Genomic DNA, 24,943 nt, shown 5'->3' with positions numbered 1-24,943 from the left:
ATATTTATTTATGATAATATATGAAACTCATAGCTGATAAAAAGGACCCTCAAAGATCTGTTCCCCACAGAAACAGACTCAGTGCAGCAGCAGCCAAAATCAAACCTGAATAAAATTCAATGTGAAATAACTGCCTGTGACTTAAAGTGGGCGGGTCCTGAGTTAAACGTATTTCCGCTCTGAGATGAGCGATTGAAGCGACTACTGATGGGCGGGAAGCACACCTTTAATTGCTGGTGGTAAATACATTGGTGGGTTTTCTGCACGACTGGATGCCCTAGTGTTTATTTTAGGGACTACACGAGAGCTACAAAGTGACGATGCATGGTGAGCACCGTCTCTTTGTAGCTTATGATCAAAATCGATGACACTTTACATATAAATGTGTGTGTAGATCCAATACTTTACACTATCAGAGCAGATAAGAAGACTAAGAACTTAAATTTTTAAGTGAAGCACATAAAAAAACCCATTTAATTTCTTTCCAAAGCAAACAATGTGTTTTTGTCTAAAATGGAAAGTTTTTTATTGTTTATGACTCATTTTTATTTTTCTTGTGTATTTTATCAAATAATTACTCTTTTCAAATGTGAACAATTAGTATTTTCTATTTGTTATCTTAACTTTTCGTTCGCTTTAACCTGTTTTGTTTTTGGCCCTAATTGCTGGCTTCCTGTTTGAATTTAGCAATTTGACTTTGAAAGCAGTTTACAAAGCAGTTTGTTAGACAAGCAAAGAGGCTTCAAAAACAAAGTTATCATCAGTATTAATGTGGTTAAATGCTAAAATTCCCAGCTCTGACGCTTCTGACCAAAAACTGGGGGGAAATGTGAGTAAAATTATGCAAAACACATGGAGAATATTTCCATTTGATAAGTGGATGCAGATCCTGGAACAAGCTCAGAACACGATTTCAACACTTGAAAATAATTAAGGTGAAAAATGAAGAAATTAAATTATTTATTGATCTTTAAAGTGATTTAATTCAGCTTTCATCCCAAAGCCTGAATGGAAAACAGTACCTCAGTTTGCTCTGTGCTGCTTTTCATTGTTTTCTCTTTTCTAACATCCTGTGAAATTCAAAGTGGCAATGACAAACACCAGACACCACGGTGCCGCTGCCCCTCACAGCACACAAGTGTTCACTGCCATGCAGGATAAAATATTTTGCTTCCTAATGCCAGAAAAGCATCCCAGCTACAAAGAAACGCACCCAAAGCTAAGTTAAACACCCCGAAATGAGGCACACATGCTACACGGCAATCACGCCATCCTCACCAACGTCAAGTGTGACATTCCTGAGAATTTATAATCATCACAAGTAGCTGTGCTCCTCGTTTCAGTACCACTCCGCTCCCTGCTCCAACTTTTTCTGCACTTTTCATCCCTCCACAAAAAAAAAAGAAACCATTTTAAACGTCTCTTACCCAGTCTGGCCCAGAAAACTTCCATGTCCGAGCTTCTAAAGTCTATCCGGCACACCAACTTTCACACCCATGTAGCCTCAGAGGAGGAAAAAGAGGTGAGGGAGAGAGGGCAAAAAGACGAAGAAGAAGAAGAAGAAGAGAAGGAGGAGGAGGAAGAGAGGCCAGCTGCCTGTTGAGGTAAACCCAGTGACTCATTCAGGCTGTGGCTCCGAGCGTGTCAGCAGGCAAATATGAGCGAGAGAGGGGGGAATAAGATCCAGCAGGACCGGAGGGGAGAAGACGGAATAGTGTGCAGGGGGAAAAGGACGCTTCTGTCAGAGGGTGAGAGAGGAGAAAGGGAGGAAACTGATGGTGCCCGGTGTTGTGCCTTCCCACTCCTTTTTTTCCCCACCCTCACTCTTCCTCCCCCACTTCCAGCCACTTCCCCTCCTCCTTTCTCCCTCGCTGCTCTCAGCATAAAGGAATCTTAAGTGTTTAAGAGGTGATCAGCAGCCCTAAGAAGTGGAAGAAAATAAAAACACTAACACGTTTCCTGCAGCCCTGCATGCATTCCTGGGGACTACATTCATATGGTCTTCACAACTGATGACTAGCACTATTATTAATGAGCTAAGCATGCATGTGAGGAATAAAATCAATAAATATCAGCATGCCAGGGTATTTTCAGATATTTCATGCTTTAAACTGCACAAACTACAAGAAGTGCAGGGTGGGAAACATTTACTGTTGCAGGAAGGAAACCTCCCCATTATCTAAGAGTCCTCGCAGTTTATCTCTCTCTCTCTCTGCCTGTAGACCAAATTTGTGTTGTCTGTGTCACCTACTGAAGCCTGACCTTTCAAACAAGAGCCGAGACGGACGTATGTGATCAGCGTCTCTTGTTTATCAGCCAGACTAAGGAGGACAGGGTGAAGGAGACAGTGAGATGGAAGCAAATGATCCAAAAGGGATCAGTCGAAAGAAAACCACGTTAAAAGGTTGTGTTCAGATATAGATCTGATGTGGTTATGTGTCATTAAGCCCTTTTGCATCTGGATGGTAAAAGTCTTAAAAGTACGCTAAGGTAGTATGATGGTGTAGTGCTGCTAGCTCATAGCAAGAAAGGTCTGGGTTTCAGAGTGCTATTCGTGTGTGGAGGTGGCAGTGATGTTGAGGAGGAAGAGCGTCCTTTCGCTTGTCGATCCATTTTAGGAAGGTCTTTTTATAGTCGTCTTTTCAACATCTTGCCAATTAGTGTGTCCTTGTAGAGCCCGAGGTCTCTGATACCAGCAGCATATTTGTTTCCGGTCATAATAGCTGGTTATATTTAAAGCTGTGCACACGGCGAGCTAATACAGCACATTCCCATGGCTATAGAAACTGCACAGCAGGTTAATGCAGTCATTTAGAACAGGCTGCAGAACACTTGCAGTGCAGCTTTATCAGCCTGTTGAACATATTTAGGATCAGAACATTATTATTAAGCTCATTTTACTTCTGCTGCTACACATTTTCAGATGCCAAACAATCACAACATGCCAGAGCTGAAAGATGTTTTCCTGGCTGGATTGTCACTTTCACAACAACACACCTCATTCACACGTATGCATTCAGGCAAAGTGTGCGAGCGCTGCGGGTCACCTATGCCGCCACCTCCGGTGTTTTCAGGAAGTAAGAGAGGAAGGAAAGCACCCTGGCCAAACCAACAGAGGAAAAGGAAAAGGGGGGAAAGGTATAAACAATTAGATGTTTGTTCCATTTAAAAATGTAACCAACGTGATACTGATAAGAATAATATGGATTTGATAATTAAATATATAAGAAAAAGCTACAGAATTGCTGAAGTGGTGGATTTAGATAATCTGCTGTGTTTTGTTAGTGGCTGAGGCAAAGCACCATTTTTGGTTTGTTCCTAAAAAAGGCTGAAGACAAGACAATCAAGTCTAGAGTTTGACTGACCAAAGTTGAGTCAGTCAACACTGTAGTTGGAGATTTTTTCATTCTCATCAAAGAATTTTGTTGACGTACTGTAAGGTAAGACATCTTGAAAACATAAATAAATACTGATCACCCACAGCAGCTGCAGGATGGAAATTCTTGTCATGAACTACCAGCCTACAGTTTTGTGCTGATGTTAAACCCAATGGAGGTTTGGATCAGTGCAGTTATTGAGCAAGCAGAGTGTTGGTGACTCAACGACCTCGCTCTGTAGCTTTATGCCGTCTGACACTTTGTGGTTGAGTTACTGCGATTCTTCGATTTGTCAGTGTCACTGTCACCAAACCATACATTCTTCTCTCACCCTATCACACGCTTTCTGTAGATCGACAAAGACACAGTAAAGCTCCTTTTATACTTTTTCATCAACACAAAGCAAACATCACATCTGTTGTGCTCCGTCTCAGCATGAAGCCATACTGCTGCTCACTGATCCTCATCTCTCGTCTTAACGTAGCTTCAACATGGCATAAAAAGAGAAACAAAATATGCTGATGCTGTGTTTCGTTGTGATTTATATGATTATTAAACTATTACTTTTGTAACAGGATGTGGACTTAAAGGACTAAGCTGGGTTAAATCTATCACAGCTAAAAAAAACAAGCTAACTGTGGAATAAAGCGGCGCTTACGTCTCTATCCACAGCAAAATGAGCTAAACTCACCATCAGCAGAATTGTAGATCTCAAAATAATCACTGCAGGAGGAAAATTATGGACAAAGCCCTCAGCAAGATACCACCACACAATGGCGAGAAGGCATACAATGGATGCACAGCAAAGGAAGAATTAGTGCAACCAATTCAATGACAGGTGTTGTTAGTACGGGACATTTGCTGGCCTGGGCGCTGGCCCGGATGCTGAGTATGCAGATCTGCCACCCAGGGAGCACATATGATTAATCCTCCCTCCACCTTTAAATACAACAGCACCGGTTCCTCTCAGCAAGGCACTAAACCCCCGACAGAGAAGCTGCTGCTCAGTAACCAGTGAGTAAGTCTGAGGCTTTGCTCAGCGGCTCAAAGGAAACTGGGAGTTCAGGAGGAGCTCTGCTGCAAATATCACTCAGATAACTGAAGGTTAAAGACTCCTCAGCAGGTTTGATATATTTTTGAGACACCAGAGCATCAGTGAAGCTCCGCAAAGTCCTTAATTACATGTTTTAAGTATGCAGGAACGTGATCTCACCCACACACATACAAGCAGGTGCTCAACCGCTGCGTGTGTAACCCTCAGAGCTTTGTATACGATGACTCAGCAGCAATGTTTCCTCTTCATCACAGGCACAAACTGCTCTCCGAACAAAGACGGGCTCCGTGTCAAGAAACAACAAGAAAACTGCAGGGGTGCGGAGCTGGCGTCTGCAACGCTCAGATTGAAGTCTTAGCGGTTTAGCACGCCGTCGTGAGTGTTTCAGTGGCTGCACAAACACAAAATAAATAACTTCTACGATAAAACACATTCAATCCGGGTTTAATGCAGCTGTCCTTATCTCAGCGTCTCAGTTTAGGACATCTAACTCTTGATGATTCTTCTCAAGCCCTCCATAAAGTAAAAAGATAATAATCAGTTTTAAAAAATGTGTTTTTCTTGAACCTTTTGTTAGCACTTCGCTGCGGTTTAAAAACTATTGGAAAGTGTTTTTTTGTCTACTAATGGTGTGAAAAGCGACCTGCAGACCAAACCACAAAGCTCAAGCTGGTTCCGAGGGACGAAGGCGCAGAAGAAAATGAGACTTTCTTGCTGTTTTTTCTCTTTTAGTGCTAGTTTAATCTGCAGTTTTGGCTGCTTTGTTGATAAGGTCAGTTGGAGTTGTAACAGAGGATGTGACTCACAGCTAATAGGAGCACTAAAGGTGCTCTAAAACTCTCGACTCCTGATTGCTGCAATTTGCATCAAAACTCGTACGCCTTCTCTCAGCTGTAACTCGGTCAAATGCAAATTTGCAGAAAGTATCTTTATACTAGTGGTGGACATTTAAAGATTAATATATCTTATTAATATATCCACTTTAAAATGTTTGTCAGAGAACGGCAAAGTTGAGGGTTTGGTAGCTGTCCAACCACTTAAATACACTTGAAGACATATTCACACGTGTTTCTAAGAAGAAAGGCTTTGATTTTTATTTTACATTTTGCAGGTATGAAGATTTTAAACCAAACTAAATTGAAATATTGTTGATATTCTCTCTCTTTTCTTGCATAAAACCTGATGAAAGCTGATGTGAAGGCTACATGCACCTGATTGTGTCTATTTCCAAATGGGTGACTAAATCAGACTTCACTTTTATTATCTGCTGCTGATTCTTTGACATGTGAAATCATGGTTAAAGTTGCCTGTAGTATAATATTAACCCTGAAAACATGACTTTAAGGACTTTGTTTAGAGCCCTGCTTACAAAACTATCTGCCAAGCTTTTTGGTAAAATATATAAATACTCATATGGTAACCACAGTCACCATATCTCAGTCTAATACACAGATGCTGCACCTTTAGGGCGCAGCAACTGTGTGATGCTGTCATGGAAACATGGACCAACAGCTCTGAGGAATGCTTCCAGCGCCTTGTTGGATCTGTGTCAGGAAGAACTGCAGCAGTTCTAAAGGCAAAAGAGAGCCCAGGACGGTACTCGCAAGGTTTAACTAATCTCTCATATATATGTATTTGACAATGAAGGCCATGCATAATAAAGCATATTTTCAGTGATCTTTATATCATAAGGTCCTTACTTTGCAGCAGCGAGGCTGTTATCTGTTCTTGCCTCCCTGAAGTCAGACATTCTTTCTGACTTCAGCTGAAGATTTCAGTCCCGTTTTGAAGCTCCTATTCATCCCCATCCTCGTGAGTAGCAGCAAAACATTATTCTCATGAGCAAGGAGAGGGATAAAAGCCAATGCCATCCTGTAATACCACAGTGGATGCATTTTAGAGACAACTTAGAGGCCCAATTTCAGTCAAGACCAGCACTTCCTGTTCAATAGTCTTTATTCTGTTGTTCAGAGTATAACAGTTGGGTTTATTGAAATGCGATGGAGGCTGAGCAGATATTGAACTATTAAACTCAGACGGGGGAAATGTTTATGAGTTTATGTGCGCTTGCCTAAATGATGCAGTACTGAGTACAACTGTCAGAAGAAGAAGAGTTACAAAGGATGAAGATGCGCTGTTCGAACCGATCAGCAGGCGACGCACACTCGGCTGCTAATGAATGGACAAACCAGCGAGTGCATCCAGAGGCACCCACGTGCTCATTGGCCACTGGCAGAGGGCCGACCGGCATTCGATTGACCTGCTTTAACACCTGTACAATTGCCATAGCAACACTATCCCCCCACCACTCCACCCTCCCCTCCAAACACAAGTTCCCAGGCTCTGTTTCCTGTCTTCTCACATTCATCTGCCTCGTCTTCATCTTCCTCATCTTCTCTTTTTTGCTTCCCTTGCTTCCAGAAACTCTTGTTCCCTCCTCTTCCTCCCCGTGTCTTTATCCTCCCTGCATCTCTTGCCTCTCTCTGTCTCTCTCTCTGACATCAAGTATCTAACCTCAGATCTCTCAATCGTTCTCTCAGAACCCTCCCTCCTCACCTCCATCTAATTATCTCCACACACCCCTCTTTCCCCATCCCTCACACTCTTCCTCTTCTTCTCCCTCTCCTGCTGCAGGTTGCCTGCCAGCGCTGGGAATGACATCACCGCTTTGAAAATGTATGAATGAACACGTCCGCCATGCGTCTGCATGGTCGGTCACATCTCTCGACGCGAAGAAGCAAGTGAGAAGAGCAAACAAAGCAGTGCAAGAGGTGGGAAAAATGAATATTTTGGATCTTTTGGAGCACGGAGACAGGAACAAAGGAAACGTGTCATCGTGTGATCGCTGGGATAGCGGTTGCATAGCAGCTGAGGTGCGATGGGCCAGAGTGATCACAGAGAAAATCTACAACCACTCTGTTCATTCATGCATTTGCAACAGCGAGATGTGTGTGCGAGTGAAGAGCCAGGGGGTAAAAAAGTTGGAGAATCAGGAGACAGCTGATGGGTGAAAGAGGGAGAGGTAAAAGCAGGGACAGGGAAAAGGCGATGAGATGGGAACGAGGCAGAAATCCCGGCTCAGACTAGATGATCTCTCTGTCAAAATCACCATCATCCCTTACGCCGGTGCCACGATTTGGCCAAGAGATTCCCGTCTATGCAGTTAAAGTCTGAATAATCACAGCTTGTGGGTTTTTGCAGCCTTCATTATGTGTAAATGTGATACAGCAAAACAAACAAAGACAAACTCTGGTGATTAGGAATGTCATAAGCCCTGAAGTCAGAGCCATTTCATTTCAGCGATTACAAATAACAAAGAGACCTGCATTCACTGCATCGATCCCATACCAATGCCAGCGCAGGTAACGATATATGAATATATGAATTGATCCCTCTAATTGATACCACCAAAAGAAAAAGAAACAGAGAGCAAACATAAAGGGATAAAAGAAGGTTAAAAACTGGAAAAGGCTTCATTTACTCAAAGAAAGAATGAAAACTACACAGAGGTCGTCCACTGAGGGTTTCCCACGTGAAGAAAATCTGTGTTGGATATGATGCGATTCGAGTTTTAATTGGCTTGAAGTAAACAGGGGAAGGCATTTAAAAAACATCAGAAGGAGGAGAAATTGGAAGTTAATGTGAGAAATTAGCAGCTAAATAGTCTAACAACATTAAAACTCCCCTCATCGGAACATCCAAAGGCAGAAATTACTGATGTGCCTACACCGTCTGACTAACAGGTATTCACTGAGATTTGCGGTGCACCAAAATAAAAATGTCATAGGCCATGTATGCACAGACTTCACATGATAATGCTGCTGGGGTCAGCTTACCCGCTCGACAACAAAAATCCAAGCTGAGCTTAATGGATATATATAGTGCTTTTCTACTCACTTTGAGGACTCAAAGTGTTTTTACTACAAGCTTTAATCAAACAAATGCTTTTCCAATGGATCTATTTTATCCAAGGATCCTTTGTTGGAGGACCAGGGATTGAAACACCAACCATCCAATTAGCAAATGACACACTCTACCCGCTGAACTTGAATGAACTCCTAAGCAGCCATCTTGGTAAAACCTCCGGACAGATATTTAACCTGTCAGGTCCAAGTACCCCTAACCCTGTCCATTCACAGTTTACAATATTTGGCTTTTGAATAATGTCTCCAAATATCTTTGGTGGTTTAATCCCAGCAGAGGTGGCGATAGAGGACTTTGAGATTGATTTCTATCTAAATGAATACAGAGACAAAGATCCAGCCTTATATGTTTTCTGTTTCTGCAAAAGATTTCTTTGACGAAATAGGTTTAGACATTTGTTCTGAGGATTGTTTGAGTGTCACTCCTCCTCCTTATACATGTTTCTCCTGTACTGGCATCTCTTCATTATAAATAGTGTTGAATTCCAAAACCTCACATACAAAGTCATAAATAATCAGGCTCTGTCGTATGTTAAAGATCTTGTAGTATAGTACAATCCCAGTCCATCCCAGCTGTTACGGGGAAACATGTGGGGTACATCCTGGGCAGGTCTGTGACTTCATAGCACCAGGTGTTTATGTACACCACTACATCATTCATTTTTGCCTTCCCTTGCCCATACTTGGTGTTTTGTCCCATTTTCCTGTGCTTTTCTTTGTCTCTTCTCTTTTCAACTCATAAGATGGTCACCCTGAACCTGGAAGTTTCTTCCTGTTGAAAGGGAGGTTTTCCTTTCCACAGTCGTGCTTGCTTGTAGGGGATTGTCTGATTGTTTGGGTTTTCTCTCTCACACTGCCTTCACAAAGCTTCAATAAACATTATAAGAAAAGAAAAAAATACTATATAGGTAAATAGAAAAAACATAAAGAAAAAGTAGTTTATCTATAATTGTAAGCACAAACCACTCACCTTGTTAGCAGCAACCATTCATCACTCTACCCACATTGCACTATATAAATTGACTCCTCTATGTCCAGGTTAAAAACACTTCTAAAAAGATCAGTCAGTCAAACTGAGCTTTGACCCACTGCGTACCAGTTTTCCCTGAAATTAAAGTTATAATTAGCCACCCAAGTAAGTTCCTGGAGGCATTTCAAGACAGCGAGACTTGCTTCTAAGACCTTTAACGAAACATCCAATCTGACCTCATCAATCTGAGGACTTCCTGCAATACAACAACATTTTAGGTTTCATTTTTCAAAGCCAAGAACTGCTAAAGAAATCCTCACGAGGAATTTCGCACATTCCTCCTCGCCAAACGACCAGCTGTCCTGACCAAAGCTTCTTTCATTTCACTGTGAAAAAAATACGGTTCCTCCTTTTTGCCCGTTAAGCAGCAATTACACCTCTTGTGTCTGACCGTGTCGTCATCACACCAGTAATCTCAGAAAATGAACCAGTAGTGTATGTGATGCAGCACCTGGTGACCGTCACTGTGGTGTGAAAGATGATGAATGTGCTCCCGATGCCGATTAAAGTCAAGGTCAAACATATCAGGAAATGTCTTGTGCCGATTATTGCACCACTGCAGGTGCACGGAGGCCAGTTGGCTGTCGGCTTCTGTTAAAACGTACATACATGCTGCACACGCACGCACACACACACACACACACATACACTGTTCTCCAGAAGGAGACTGAGCATATGGGTGTGTTTACTCTCTCAGCTCGGCTCTATGCAGCTCTGCAAAGCGACATAAACACTTTGCATGTGTGTTTTGCAGCGCAACATCCTTCTCTTCCTCCCCTCCAAGCACTTCATCATCAATTTTTTTTCACCTCCTCTAATTTTGCTCCCTTATCTTTCTCCTCTTCGTCGTTTCTGCCCCAGCCAATCTTCCTCTTGTTCTGCTTCATCATCTTCCTCCCACTGCCCCCTCTCTTGTATCCCTCTCTTTCTCCATCCTTTCCTATCCAATTCCTCTTCCCCTTCTCCCCCTTAATCATTCGATGAGGAGCTTCAGATTTACAAGGGCTGTCATCTCCGCTTCTCTCCATCTCCCATTTCTCTCGCTCTCTCTCTTTCCTGCACACTATCTCTACCTCGTTCGCCCCCAGAGATAATTAAAGAGACCACTAGTAATCCCATCCAACCGTGCAGGACTGGGCAGTGCACCCGAGCAGTTGCACACACAGACACACACACACTTGTGCATGCACAACACTGCAGCGTGTGGCAAGTTGTACTCAAAATGTGTAAAACATGAAACATTAGAATTTGCACAAGAACACACTTTGGATTTAAAGTGTATAGGGTACACACACACACACACACACACACACAGAGTTTATCAGCAAAGAGTTATACGACAAATTGACCTAGTTCATTCAAACCTGAGAGCCAAGATGAAGGAAACTGGAAGTAGAGATGGATGTTTGGGTAAATGAACGTGAGCTAAATGATAAATGAATCGAAGCACAAATGATATAAATGGGGGTGTGAATGGGTTAGAGCCTTTGCTGATGGAGAGATGGGGAAAGTTAGAGATAAATGGATGGAACAATGGCCCAAATGGCACTACTATACAGGATAAATAGATAGAAAAACGAATGAAGGCTTTCCAGGATGGATGGAGAGATTGAAAAGAGGACTGAGGGCCAGTTTAAAAAGATGTGGATGGGAAGGAAATGATGAATGAGTTGCTGGAGGGATTAAAATGAAGGAAGAAGAGCATAATATCAATACTATTTAGATGTGAGAGATGTGGCTATGAAACGGTTTGGAGAGATGGACGGTAAAATTGGACGACAAATGGATTGAAGAAGCGATATTAGATGGACCAGTGCAGGACTATATGAATGGATGGAAGGATTTTTTGGGCGATGTGATTTGCCTGGACTATAACGAATTTGGTGGCAGAAATCGGAAGATGAAAGGACGGCAAAAAAAAAAAAAATCAAAGGTGGACAGACCGAGAAGAGATCAGGTGAATAAATGGAAGGAAGTCAGCAAAGGTTTGGACAGAGAAGGGGAAAGATGGATGGATGGCTAGTACAAAATGCAGGGATTTATGATAAGACTCTCTGAATATGACAAATTTGGTGGCAGAAATCCAAAAAGCAAATGAATGGAAATCATACAATGTAGACGGACTGAAAGGTTGGATCCATAAAGGGGCAAATAGAGGGTTGCGTGTGCATTAAATAATTAATTTAGGATGAATGGGTGCATAAATCAGCAGAAAAATAAACAGAATTACATGACAACAGCATATAGGCAGATGGGTAAATGCACGTAGGCTGGGGAAGCGTGGAGGATGAATGGACGAGAAAGATGCATGAATACACGAGTGAAAAGAGTCCAGTCAGGTGAGGTTCGACTGGGGGGGACAAATGAGTGCATGCATGGACTGATAGAGAAGGGAAACAGAGTGAGAGGCAGACGGGAATCATAAAAATGCACCAGAGAGATACAGGGATAAAGTACCTGTTGCCGATTTGGGTCTGTGTCTTCCTTTGGGCCGTCGCTGGGAATTGCCCATACTATTCTTCCTGTCCCAAAACATCACCGCTTCATGCCACCGACACACACACACACACACACACACACTGACTGACTGACTGACAGAGAGAGAGAGAGAGTGACGGTCGAGGTGTGAGCTCGTCTCCCGGATTAAAGCATGTGCAAGACGAGTGACAGCCGATAAGTGTGTGAGTGAGAGGGAGGACTGAGCGTCACAGCATCACCGAAGCCGCCTGCGTCCCGAAGTGTGTGACTGCATGTCTGTGGTGTGTGAGGGGAGCTCGGCGTGTGATTGCAGATGAGTGTGTGTGTCCTACTCTACGTATATATGTGTGAGTGTGAGAGAGAGCTTGGGTGAGTGCACAGCGCTACGTGAGCTGGTGACAAAGCAGCCTGGGTACCGGCGTGTTTGTGTGTGAGAGAAACAAAGTGTGCGTAAGCAGCTGTGCATATTTTAGTGTAAGGTTTCAGTGCAGCCAGTGAGCATGTGCGTTACGCATGTGTGTGTTTGTGTGTCTTGAGAGAGAGACAGAGAGAGCATCCGTTGCGTTGATTAGCTCCCAGCCAGTTGAATCCAGCCGCTGCTGCTCAATTCAGAAAGAATGCAGGCAATCACAGACGAGAGCTCGAGGAAGAGGAACACAAGTGAGAGAGAGAGGAGAGGGAGTGAAAGAGGCAGAGCGAGAAATCAGGGAGAAAAGAAAAGAAAAGAGAGAGGAGGGGTCGGTGCAGAGAAGGAGAAAGTGATAGATTGGTCCACTATCAGCTATGTGACCAGAAAACTGAGGAGACACCGGCTACACAGCCAAAAGTATTTGGACAACCTTGCTTCCCCCCTTTTTGCTGTTGTCCACATACTTTTGCATACTTGGCTGACAACAACCTTTACTCTCATTTTATTGCCGTTTAGGACAAAATAAAAGCTTTTTAGTGAGCTGAGGAACTCGAAAAGCTGTAGGAGAGATAGATACCCGGTAAGGCGACAGCGTTGAGGCTTGAAAGGAGGATGTGAGCCAATTCAGTGTGAGGATTAGATGTCAGTCTGATACTGAGTCAGAAAGCTGGACTGGTATCAGTGACAAGAGATGAGATGTCGTGCAAGTGTGACCGACAGCTTTTATTTGTATGTTGGTAGAGAAGTTTTGGACTTGACTGCAAACTGTTATCACGCAAGCTGACATAGAGCGAAAAGGTCAGTCCTCTTTGTCGTTGCACTTTCAGTATCATCGTATAGTATTTCACTAATAAACAGTCTGTTAAATTTACTACACTTGTGCCGTCTGTCAATTTTCTTCAGTTTATTGCCTTAATTTGTCGATGCTTGCATAATGGCGAGGAAGCGTTTTGAATCTTAACCTGGGTCACAGAGAGAGCAACCTAAGCAATTCAGTTCAATTTTTGTTATATAGTGCCAAATCACAACAACAGTTGCCTTGGCAACTTGTTACATGAAGGTATGTAAATAGATTAGCTGGACCTTGCTTTTCTACTTAATCTGGACGCATTTTCGTACTACAAGCCTCATTCAAACACATTTATAGAAGTCGATTGTTTTATGTCTAACCACTTTGTGAGCCAGAGGTCGACCAAAACCTCTGATTAGTAGACAACCCGCTCTGTCTCCTGAGCTTCTGGGACCGGGGTGCGGAGGCTTCAAAATTTCCCCTTTTCCCTATCACAGTAATCCAGTGACTGCTGTCAGCACTTTCACTGCAACACAGCTAAAGTAAGTGTGCAAAGTTAATCCAGCAGACTTCATTTCCCAAATTGTAAACCAGCAAGTACATTGCTGCTGGGGTGAAACATGATAACTTTAACCTGTGACTAATCCCATTCTTCCTTTGGGCTCCACCTCCACCTCGAAAAGTCCCAGGCAGAATTCTGCTGAAAGTGAATTGAATTGGCTGAGTTGTGTCACATGAGATGAGTTACAGTGCCTGAGATTGGTCTCTGACTTCTTGTACACGAGCGCTGACTATTGTAAATATAAGATAAGTTGCACATTTTAAAACAGAAATGGTTCACTGAATTCTAAAAACACGTCTGGACCAGATCCAGACAACATTCCAACTAATAGTCACGTAAGCATTAGAGGGTTGCTTAGGCAACAGGAATGTCAGGTCCCTGTGTGGGCGTGGCTTTGAAGAAATCATTTTAATAAATCTATTTTAAAATGCTCAAGTATGTTACAGACATTCATGTCTCTTTGTGTGGCTTAACCTGTAAATAAAAAGAAGTAATGGAAATGAATCAGCTCTGAGTTTATTCTTGCAGAAAAAAAAAGGTTGGTATCATTGTGAAATGGAAAAGGTGCAAGCTGATACGTCTTCAGCCAGGAAAATCAAGACTTTTTAGTGGGTTTGCACATCTACTAAGAAAACCTGAAGTTTTTAAATAATTTTCAATCATAATCTTTCAATTTTTCTTGATGCACTGAATTATTGATGCACTAACAGCCTCATGTGTTGCAGCCTTTTGCACCGGAATAAAGATGTCATTGTTTCATGCTGTGAATAAAACATCTGATACGATCCACGAATCGTACAAAACATCTGAAGTAAGGTGGCCAAACCATAAAGTGGAAGGACAGAGAAAAATATGGGGGTAGACGTGTGGAGAAGGACTCCAGGAGAAGGAGAAGGACAGAAAGAGATGGAAAAAAAAGAAAGCAAGATGACTAAATAAGGATGGGGAAACTGGGTGGGCTCAGACCGAGGGAGAAAAATTGAAAGTGAAGTGAGCGGCAAAGGGAATGAGACTGAGCGGGTGAAGGAGTGAAAGAGGGAAGCGGGGAGAATACAAAATGAGGAGAGGATTTCTCTTCTCATTCCTCGCTCCCTTCATTTTCCTTCACATCTTCCCTTCCCTTTATCAAGTCTGCACACTCGATCTCGTAAAGCACAGGTCTCACACACACACCCACACACCCACACACACACACACACATACACACACAGATGTAGAGGTTGGACAAGGTCACCCAGACACAGTTATGAAGGGACTAAGTGGAAATTCATTTTCTACTCAAGATTGAAAAAGGCGTATCACGGCTACCTCGCAGCACAACATCACGTAACCCTTTAAATAACTAAAAATTAGAGCTAAACTTACATTTGTTCCACGTTTGACTTACTTTTTTCAAAACCTTTAATTTCTGTGTTTACAAAACATGACATTGATGATTACTTTGAGCCAAAAACTGAAAGCAGCTACAATCAGTATTTTAATTATAAGAATGTATCAGAGTGTTAAAGGAGGAAGTTAGAGAGGATGAGCTGGATGTGCAGCTCCGCTTGGCTTTACTGAGCTCTCAGCACATTGCTGAGCTGTCCAGCTCATAACTTTATTGCACCGGTTCCTCCTCACTGCTCTCAGGGGTCACAGTGGGCAGCGCTGTCAGGTGAATAAGCTCACCAACAAAATAAAAGGGAAAGAAAACACACCAAGCAAATATCTGCTGAACACAGTGTCACATTTAACAGTTATCGCACATGCAGCTACTTATATAGTCATGTGCTCTTGGTACTCCTTTGGTGTCATCTGGCAGTATGCAAGTTGGTCCAGTAGAGTCACTTTGCATGCCAACGGTGACTTCACCACAGCTCCGCACCATTTTACAGCGCTAACATGCTGCAGTATGCTCCTGTACGACAGGGATCGCCACTCTGACAAAAATCCCCACATCAGCTCTGCTATAAGAGAAGAAAACTCCAAATTGGAAGTTTTTTTTATTGTTTGGTTTGTTTGTTTGTTTTTCAAAAAAGTCTCATCTTTCAAACCTTGGTATAAATTATGAATTTCTGAGTTCCTGTAATGATGCTATTGAGCATAATGAACCTAAAAGGTGTCGGTGGGATAAAGTGGATGGCAGCAAATAGCTTATTAAAAATAATAAAAATGATACAAATTACCTAAAAAAAATGCCATCAGTCCATCTTTTATATACAGTCTGTGGTCCCAAATAGGAAAAGTCCCGCCCGAGCTTCACTCGGTGAAGAGTTGAACTGAGAACGTGATGGATTCAGTCAGCAGTACATGGACACCAAAGCAAACAAAAAAACTAAAGGAAACTTTGGACTTAATAAGAAAGACAGAAACACTACTCCAAATGAAAAATAACGTTGCCCCACAGCTGCTGGATGTGTTGATAAGTAACAAAATCAAAGAATGATGGACCCTTCATCCATCATATTTGCTCACTGTTGCATCATTGTTGGGTTAGATCTAAAACTAATAATAACTCATAAAACCGCAGTGGAACGATGGCACTCTACCTCTGGAGGTAAAGCAGACAGATGGTGCAGTGTTACATCTCTGTTGACTACGGAATAAAAGGGAAAAGCAAACTGACCACCACACACACACACACGCACACACACACAAACACACACACAAACACACATGGAGCCTGCAGGTCATTTCCATTTGTCAGGAGCAGAGAGTAAAGAGCACTGGAGGCCATTCTTGTTCTTTTATATTCCAAAACTAAGTACTCCTATCTCTCCATTATATTTCATGACCACGTGGCCGTACCACTGATTTTTTTTTCTTTCTGTCTTTTGTCTTTTACATCTTTTAACCTTATTTGCCCGTCCAGCTCAATTAAATTCAATATATTATACTTAATTTATATCAGAAGAACAGCTGCGTGCTCGTTAAACAGAGCAGAAGTCTGACTGGAGACTGCAGTCTGTCTCTCTTGGTCCGTCAGAACGAGCGTACAGCCTGATAAACCCACCCGATCCTTCCTCGTCTTCTTCTTGTCCTGCTCTCCTCTGTCATCTCTCTTCCTCTTCCTCTCTGCTGCATTGCACATCCTGATAAAATCCCAATAGAGAAAGGCGATGAAGAGCTCTTCTCCAAATTATCAAGACTTGAGAAAAACTATCTTTAGTGCTGCTGTGAGATTCTACACTGTAGTAATAAAGGGGGATGTTTGATTGTTGAGGTTTTCTCTCAATTGTTGTCTTTTTCTTACAATATAAAAGTTCTTTGAGGGGGCTTTTGTTGCAATTTGGTGCTATATAAATAAAACTGAATTGAAATAAATTTCCATACAAAGCACAACAGAGCCATGTTTTGATGGTGCTTACTGCAAATTCTGACCATACCATGTGAATGTAGCAGCAGAAATTGAGACTCACACCAGATAATGTTTTTCCAGTCTTCTATTGTCAAGGTTTAGTGAGTGTGAGTCTCAGTTTCCCATTCTTTAGCTCATGACACAAGAATATTTAAATAAATTCTCGACTGACTGCATTTATGTGAGCATGTCACTCGGATCCAGGTCACATTTATTTCTCTGCAAGCTGATACACAGCTAAGAGCAGCAATGAGGAAATGAAGATGAGATTCCAGCACAATAACTTCCGTCTGTTTACTTCTAGAGAAACGGGAGCGGACTCTCTGTGGCTTCATGGGAATGTTTACTTGTACGCTTCTTCTGCCAGAAGCCATCACAGCATTAACAGCCCGAGCAGTAAAACTGAGAAAAATGACTTCACAGCTCATCTCCTTTCCCTAAAGGCACATTTTAGTAGATTATTTTCCACTTTATTAGCATCATTATTGCTGTTTCTTTAATGAAGAGCATTGTGTTTCAAGGGTGTGCTGGAGAATAGACGATGCTGGCTCGCACTCGCAAACAAAGTCGAGGACTGACAATGAGATATTACCACATAAATTTATAGACATGAGGGAAAACATCCATCAAGCTTTTGTAAATCTAAAGTTTACTTATTTAATGAGAGAAAAATATCATATCATAGACTCTTTATAAAAATTGGACACAACCTCTGGTACTGAATAAAGAGAACATGTTTTTTAATGGCCGGCAGGGGGCGACTCATGTTGTTTATAGAGAAAACTCCCTCAGCTCACTCACTGGGTGAACCCTCTTTAATTTCATTGTCTAGCTTTAAACCAGAATAAAACATGATGCTAATTTTGTAAGCTAGTAGCGCCCAGGAAGACCAAAAAGCATGCTATGCTTAACAACGTGAATGACAACTACAATTAAATTTAGCTTTATTTGTATGGCACCAACTCACAACAGTTGCCTCATAGCGCTTTATATTGTATGGTGAATTGTTAGCCTTGCAGTGTGGAGTACGACCTGTTGTGTCAGTTAGATACACCCTCGCTCGTCCCATTTGGTGTCAAAACACCAAGATGGCAATGTCAACTCGAAGCTCCACAGCAGGATTTTGGTAACCACTGGGGGATGTCACAGTTACTAAATTAATCTTTTATATGCAGTCTATTGCAAAAGGCAAGGCATGCACTTTATGTCAGATCGCCCCCTGGTGGTCAGAGATAATAGCCAGCAGGAGGCGCCTCCAGTGGTTTCAAAAGGACCTTCAGTTGGATAATTTGTGGGAGAATGGCCCCTGTCCCTCTCACTTAATGACATCAACAAACACTTGCCTGATGAGGGTTCTGGTTTTTCCAGTGGGTTATGTGGCTACTGGCCATCTTTGCATATAGTCTATAATCTATACTTTTGTATAGTCTCATTTAACCCAGAGCTGGAGCTAGGGAAAGGGTTTTCCTTAGAATATTGCCTCTAATAGTCACTAAAATTCGAGATGCAGATCCAGTCAGATAGTTATGAAAAGTTAAGTTATGAAAAGCATGCAGTTAAACTAAAAAATGTATTTTTTCCTCTGTTGAGGGTGTGAGCTGTTTGTAACATCTGCCTTTATTAGAAATTATCTTAAATATCACAATCCTTCATCCAAACCTGCAAAAACTGGTGAAGCGTAAAAGATATGACACAGGTATTTGTAAATGCAGACACGACCACAGCACTGAAGCTGGATTCACAGCCTTCTCACAGACACTTAAAGCAGGTGGATGGATGCTGTCAGCAGAGCTGAACTCCTGTCTTTTTTTCCCTCCCTTTCTTTTGCTGGCATTTAGTACTCTCTGGCATATTTGCTCAATGAAATCTGCTGGGATTCCCTATTACCAATATCCCTAAACCATCACTAATCCAGGTTCATCCCCGGACCTACCACAAAGATTGCTTTTAGCCTCCCCCCACCTCAAATCTTGATACCACCAGTTATGTAACAGCTGTGAGGCCCGGAGGGTGAAACAGAGAGTGGCGTTAGAGAGTGAAACATTCAATTTCTTGCTGATACTGCCTGTTTTTTTTTTTTGTTTGTTTGTTTGTGGGTTTTTTGGCCTCAATTTCACACAGGTGGCCACATCTTGTCAGCTACGGCTCTGAGTTACAGGCACACTCTCTTTCTTCTCTCTGTTTCAGGCTCAGTCTTACACTGAAAGATCATTTTTATCAGACTCATCTCTTTGAACCACTCCGTCTTTTCACTGCTTCAGCCTCTCACTCTCCATCCCTCCCCTTTATCACTGTCTCTGTCCCAGAAAAGTCAGGCAAGGTGAGAAAATTCCACCTCCCTGCCCGCCGCTGATTTCTCTCTCGTCTCTCGCCTTCTTTCTCAAGTCGTATTCACACGAGGACGACCACAAGACCTGACTTCGCCTTCCACATCCCTGCAGCTCTCACATGAGCTGACCAAAGCGTGATAGAAAGTGTGGTTTCTTTTCTCCTTCGCTGTTCAAATCTCACCACAGCATCCATAATATTTACCCTTCTCTCAACTTGGCCCAGCCTTGAACTAGCTATCAGAGCATGCCAAGCCGAACCTTCTCATAATAAGAGAGAGGCCGCTTTCAGAGAAACGACGGATCAAAACAAGGCAAACAGAAGTTCTTTTTCAGCAGTCAAGCATTTGTTTACCTCCTCCGTGCTCTGCTCAGCACATATTTCCCCCTTTGCCGCGAGCCAGGAAGCGATTTTACCTGTTTGTCCTGTTCCAGCAAATGAGAGACAGGTGCAACTCCGATTTGTTTTCTGTTTCAACCGGCGAAACCTCTGTTGAGAAAGAAAATTAAATCTGATATTATGTCTGTGGGTTTTATTTGCTGCGGGCCACAGAGCTCGTTCCGATCAGAGCAGCTCCATGTTCCAGCTGAGTCGCCCCAAGTTAGGAAACCTCACCGAGGTGTTGAGGGGGATTTTTTCAAACGAGGCTGAAAAAGTGTCGAGAAACCTTTGATTTGTATTTCATGATGTTGATGTCAGAGCCCTAGAAGTTGTACAGAGACGCTGGCCGTCTTTAGCTGCCTGAGTTTTGGTGACTTCATCCTGCCAGTGGTGGTTTCCACCAAACGTGACAGCCATGAACTGCCGTCTTCCTCTTAGCTGCTCCTGATTCAGTCAAACGACTTTAATCAACATCTGGCTGGATCTGAATTTTGGCTTTAACAGAAATAAATCTTCGCTGTCACTCTTGATAAAAAGGTTGGTTGTATTTTATCCACTGAGATTATTTCATCACAGAAAGCATAGCAACAACTTTAAGGTTCAGGTGATCGTCCAACTCGCTGGTTGGTTTATGGCGGTGATTTTGGGTTTCTTTTTTTGCCGGGTTGAGAAATCATATCAGCAAAAATTTAACTGAAGCACAGTTAAAAGTCAGGTTACTGGGTTTTCAGTCATGCCATCATATGTTTCAGGTTGTGCACTGTTATTTAATAAGTGCCATTATTGGATTGCTTCATTTATTTAACCGTCTGTTACCCTCCATAATGGCAGTGTTGTGCCAGAAAAAGGATTTCCTGGTATTTAAACTGTTCTAAATGACTTGTTAGCCTAAAATCTGTCTAAAATATCTCTTATGTATGATATTAAGCCATATTTTAGCTTCAGTTTTTGGGTAAAAAGTCTCATTGACATTAAAAATGTACTTTTAAAGACACCGTTGTTAGTGTTTCTGAAGCTTCCTTGGAAGTGGAGCAACAGACTCCTGCACAAAAACTCTCACATGATGTAAGAATGCAACCAAACTGTTTATTAGACAGAAAGTGGGGTTTTTAGGCTACTTGAGCCTAACATTAGCTGGCATATTACTGGCTTATAAAAGGCTGTTGATATTATGGCTAGCTACAGACAGCAGGATCACATGTCTAATCTGCAACAATATCAGGAATAAATGAGCCTGTTTATGCAGATTTTCTTATGTGTGAGCCCTCACTTCAGCTCAGGAGGTGTTTCGGGAGAGGAGGAAGAGGATTAGGTGGAGATGAGGAGGAAAAGGTGGATGAAGAAGAAGGAGAAGATGAAAGCATGAAAGATTTCTCCAAAGTGAAACAACAGACAAACAAAAGGGAGATCATATTGCTTTTTACAACAACCGACTGCAAACCACCCACCCACACATGCACACAAACTTCCACAATACTGACAATAGCTGCTAATTGGACTGAAGGAGGATGTTGATCACATTTTTTAAACATGGATTCCAAACCCAGGCCCTGGTGCCAGCTGCTAAAAACTACGGCTAACGAGGATGAGCTGACACACAGATTCTAGAAAGCTCAGTCAGCTCTCCTCACTCATTAACACACTTTTCTTCTCAAAGACGTCCCCACAAGCTTGATGGCAGGACCGTGATAGTGGATTGAAATTCACCTATTGTGTCTAAAACTCATTTTAAATTGTAATCTGGGTTTAAAATTGAATATAAAAGCCAAAAAAATAGAGAACAACTAATGAATGAAACCGTCAAACATGACTTTAAAACAAAAAAGGATCAAATTGTGCCACAGTTATTATATTTAGGGACTTCTTCACTTTGAGATGAAAATCAGTTACTGGCTTTCGTCAGATGATGTTTCCAAAGTCACAAAAGGGACAAATGAAGGTTTATTTAATTACACCGAAGTTGGATTTCTTTAAAAAAAAAAAAAAAAAGCAAAGTAAAAATCATCTTTGAGTGTCACTCGGCTGTCAGCTTACAGTGAGAGTAATTTATCACTTCAAAGCCTCTTTGGAAACAGAGATAATTGGAAGATTTTTCCCCTGAGACCAAATAAGCTGATGCAGATTTAAATCAGTTAAAAAACAAAACACGTGTGACAGTAAAAGCCTCACAAATCCAGCAGTCACCACAGACTCAAAGTGTTTCACCTTTGCACGCTGTGCACACACTCACTGCTACAAACTAATTAAAGGCAATAAATGCATGAAGTCACGCACGCACACATACACACTGGCTCCGATTGCTACAGTACCTTATAGTGGCTCAAACAGCAGGCTGTGGGACTAAAGTTTGTTTTGGGGTGGCTGCAACAAGTCAACAACACTCAAGTGCCTCTGAATCCGAGCGAGTGTGCACAGAAAAGAGAGGCAAGGAGGAGGCGGGAGGCGAGAGGAGGGGGGAGGATTTGTGGGCAGAGAAACCAGCAGAAAGAGAGAGAGAGAGAGACAGAAACACCGAGAGTACAAATCAAGTGTACAAACTCCCAACAGAGGATCAAAGACAGCAGGTATGAAAGAGGCTTTAAAGTGGGAGGAGCAACGCAAACGCAAAGGAGGAAACGACGGATTAGAAAAAAAACAACAAAGCACATGCACGATTGTTGGAGCTGAAAATATGAGGAAACGGGAGGCTCACAAATTCAGATCATTCCAACAGAGCAGACATCTGGCCTAGAGAGGATTATGGGTAATTAACTGCTCTTTAATGATCCCTGCTGAGCGAGGACTCTGACAGGACGAGTGCAGATTATACTCGGATACGTAAAAATGTGTGTTTGTAGCTCTGTGTGTGTCCGTGTGTGGTCATTCCCTCAGAGGGCAAGTCAGGGCAATAACTCAGACTACACTGTAATCCACCACAACACACACACACAAAGTGGCATAAATGTCAACAGAAATTTATTCATTTGCAACTGAACACACAGCAAATGCCCTGGTTAGCCTCCGGTGCTGCTTTTCAGAGATTTTCATCCTTCATCCTGCAGGTATTAAAGTTGTTATTTGACCTGTTGTTTCAGCTGCTCGTGTGAAAATGTTTTTATTTCTCCTTTAAATCAACCCTGTATCAGGATGAAAGGCACACAAGTCCACATTCATTCATTCACAGTCTCAAGGCCGTTTGTTCACGCAGCCAAACACTAACGATGGTATCGACCGCAACCAGCGAGTCAACAGGTGCTGGGATGATAACAGAGAGACGGACACACCTGAGGAAATCTGAGTGTGGGACAATGAGAGGCAGCAAATGAGGGAAAATATGAAGGCGGGGCATGGATATGGTTACCTATCTGGCAATGCACAGGAAGAAGCGAGCAAAGAAAGAAAGAAAGAAAAGTGACGTCATCTATTAAATGCAAAAGCTTAATTAAACACGGGGTGCACAGGGTCATAGTTTAATAAAAGCAGAATAATGCAGCTCATATCCTACTGCAAGCTTTGCTCACCTTCATGTCTTTCATTTAGTCATTATCAAAAAAATAAACGATCTGATAGAAAATAAATCTCTTTATCTAGTTTTTTAAAAATGGCATGAAAAAGTCATGTGATACTAAACTGAATAAACAACCTTAACAAAGGTCACAATAGTTTTTCAGCTGCTTGATGCAACAAGTTCACTGATTGATTGATTACAGTCAGACTGAAATACTTCAACCAGCAAAATGTGACTTTTGGCCTTCAAAGAAAACTCACCAGCTGCTCCAAATTAAAAAGGTTTGGCAGCTCTCAGCTCAGTACAGCTTTGAAATCATCAACAAATCCTTACAACAACTTCTAGTTGCATCTGTGTAGGTTCTCCAGTCATCCAGGTCATGGTAAATGGTGAACAGTCTGGTGCTTACATAACACTTTTCTACTTCAATTTAGCACTCAAAGTACTTTTTTACTACAATCAATGATGAGGATCAATGATTAGGACACACAGGAGGTTAAATACGTGGGAATCTCCAGGTTGTAGAACTGAAGAAGCCTCCCGAGTGACAAAAAAGTCTTTGTGAATCAAAAAGAAGCTGCCTTCTTTACAAGCACTCGAGGATGACTTCTTATTTTATTATCTGCTGATGACAGTTGCACCTGTTGTCAAAAGAAATGATTAAAACGGATGTTAAATGAATCTTTTATGCTATTAGGCTTTTTTCTCTGTAAAGTATCAGTGAGATCAGTGAATGTGCAAGAAATTCCTGTGAACCGAAAGCTTAAGTTTCAGACTACTGTTATGTATCTGCGGTGGTTATTCAATGCTTGGCTTTACCTCAGCAGTTGGGTCTTGTAGCTGAGAGTGCCATCACACTGAGTCAAGATCACAGACTTCTTTTTGCTCCCAGCAAGGTACAGAGATTCAATAGCAATACCAGGTATTGCTATTGAATCTCTGGGTATTGTGTTCACAGATAGCACATTATCAGTGGTCTTTCTATAGCTTATTCAGAAAGTCACAAAAGCACAACAGTGGTAACACAGATTACAGCTTCTACAGCTTTACTGCTGTTTATGCTTGATGTTACCACAGTAAATTGCAAAGTCAGAGTTGGTAGGACTTCTCCAACTTTTAGGTTTGAGGTCAAGAGAAGATTGGATCGTCAAGCACAAGCTGGGAAGCCCAAATGTTTCCCAAATCATTTGTTTGTGAGGGAAAGCCAATTAAGAAGAAAGTTGGCTTAAAGGGAAGGTGGCTTTAGATAGAGAGGAGCTACAACTCTTGTTTCAGACAGAGGATGAACTGGGGGGCAGTACCAAAGCCCGGAATAAGATAAACAAGGGCTTCTTTGAACTGTGAGTTATGCAAAGCTACAAAGCAGCTAAGGGCATAAACTACACCATGCCCAAGTGCAACTGACCACTGAAATACATAATAATATAATAAGCAGTGTGATCATTGCCTGCCAAGAACAAATAAGCAAACCGTGCCCTGACCTATTTAAAAGTATGGACCCTGTTGCAGTACGTATGTAATGCAGTCACTATCCACAGCCCAGCATAGATCTCCAACGACAACGGCCTCTGTAAAAATCACTTTGCTAAATATTTTAGAGGAAAGAGTTTTACCACTCCCCCAATTAAACCTGTACTCCACAACAACAGAACATTTCAAAAGCACTTGTGGGTGTGAAAGAGATGGGTAGAGAGCATGTAACAGAGGAGCTGACACAAACTGGAGGCCACTTGGCCCCTGCCTGTTAAGCACAGCATAAGTGCAGACCAGCAGGAGGGGAGGTGGAG

At 42.1% G+C, this 24,943-nt stretch overlaps 1 protein-coding gene across 4 annotated transcripts in view; it reads right to left on the bottom strand.

The window, feature by feature from the left end:
* Window positions 1–24,943, bottom strand: part of nhsl2 (NHS-like 2) — a 209,933-nt gene that overhangs the window by 85,776 nt on the left and 99,214 nt on the right. The window contains exon 1 of one of the 4 annotated variants that reach the window (XM_005750910.1): window positions 11,842–11,934. The exons of 2 other annotated variants lie outside the window; for them this stretch is intronic. In XM_005750910.1, the coding sequence (XP_005750967.1) occupies window positions 11,842–11,920 (79 nt within the window). In that variant the 5' untranslated portion in view covers window positions 11,921–11,934. Of the gene's footprint in view, window positions 1–1,427; window positions 1,740–11,841; window positions 11,935–24,943 lie in introns of those variants that run through there. One more of the 4 variants, XM_005750911.2, reaches the window with a different exon arrangement.

The sequence above is a fragment of the Pundamilia nyererei genome, unplaced genomic scaffold (genome assembly GCF_000239375.1).
Source record: "Pundamilia nyererei isolate P.nyererei 1_Seehausen unplaced genomic scaffold, PunNye1.0 scaffold00292, whole genome shotgun sequence".
Classification (NCBI taxonomy): Eukaryota; Metazoa; Chordata; class Actinopteri; order Cichliformes; family Cichlidae; genus Pundamilia; species Pundamilia nyererei.
This window is presented reverse-complemented; position numbering and strand designations above follow the sequence as displayed.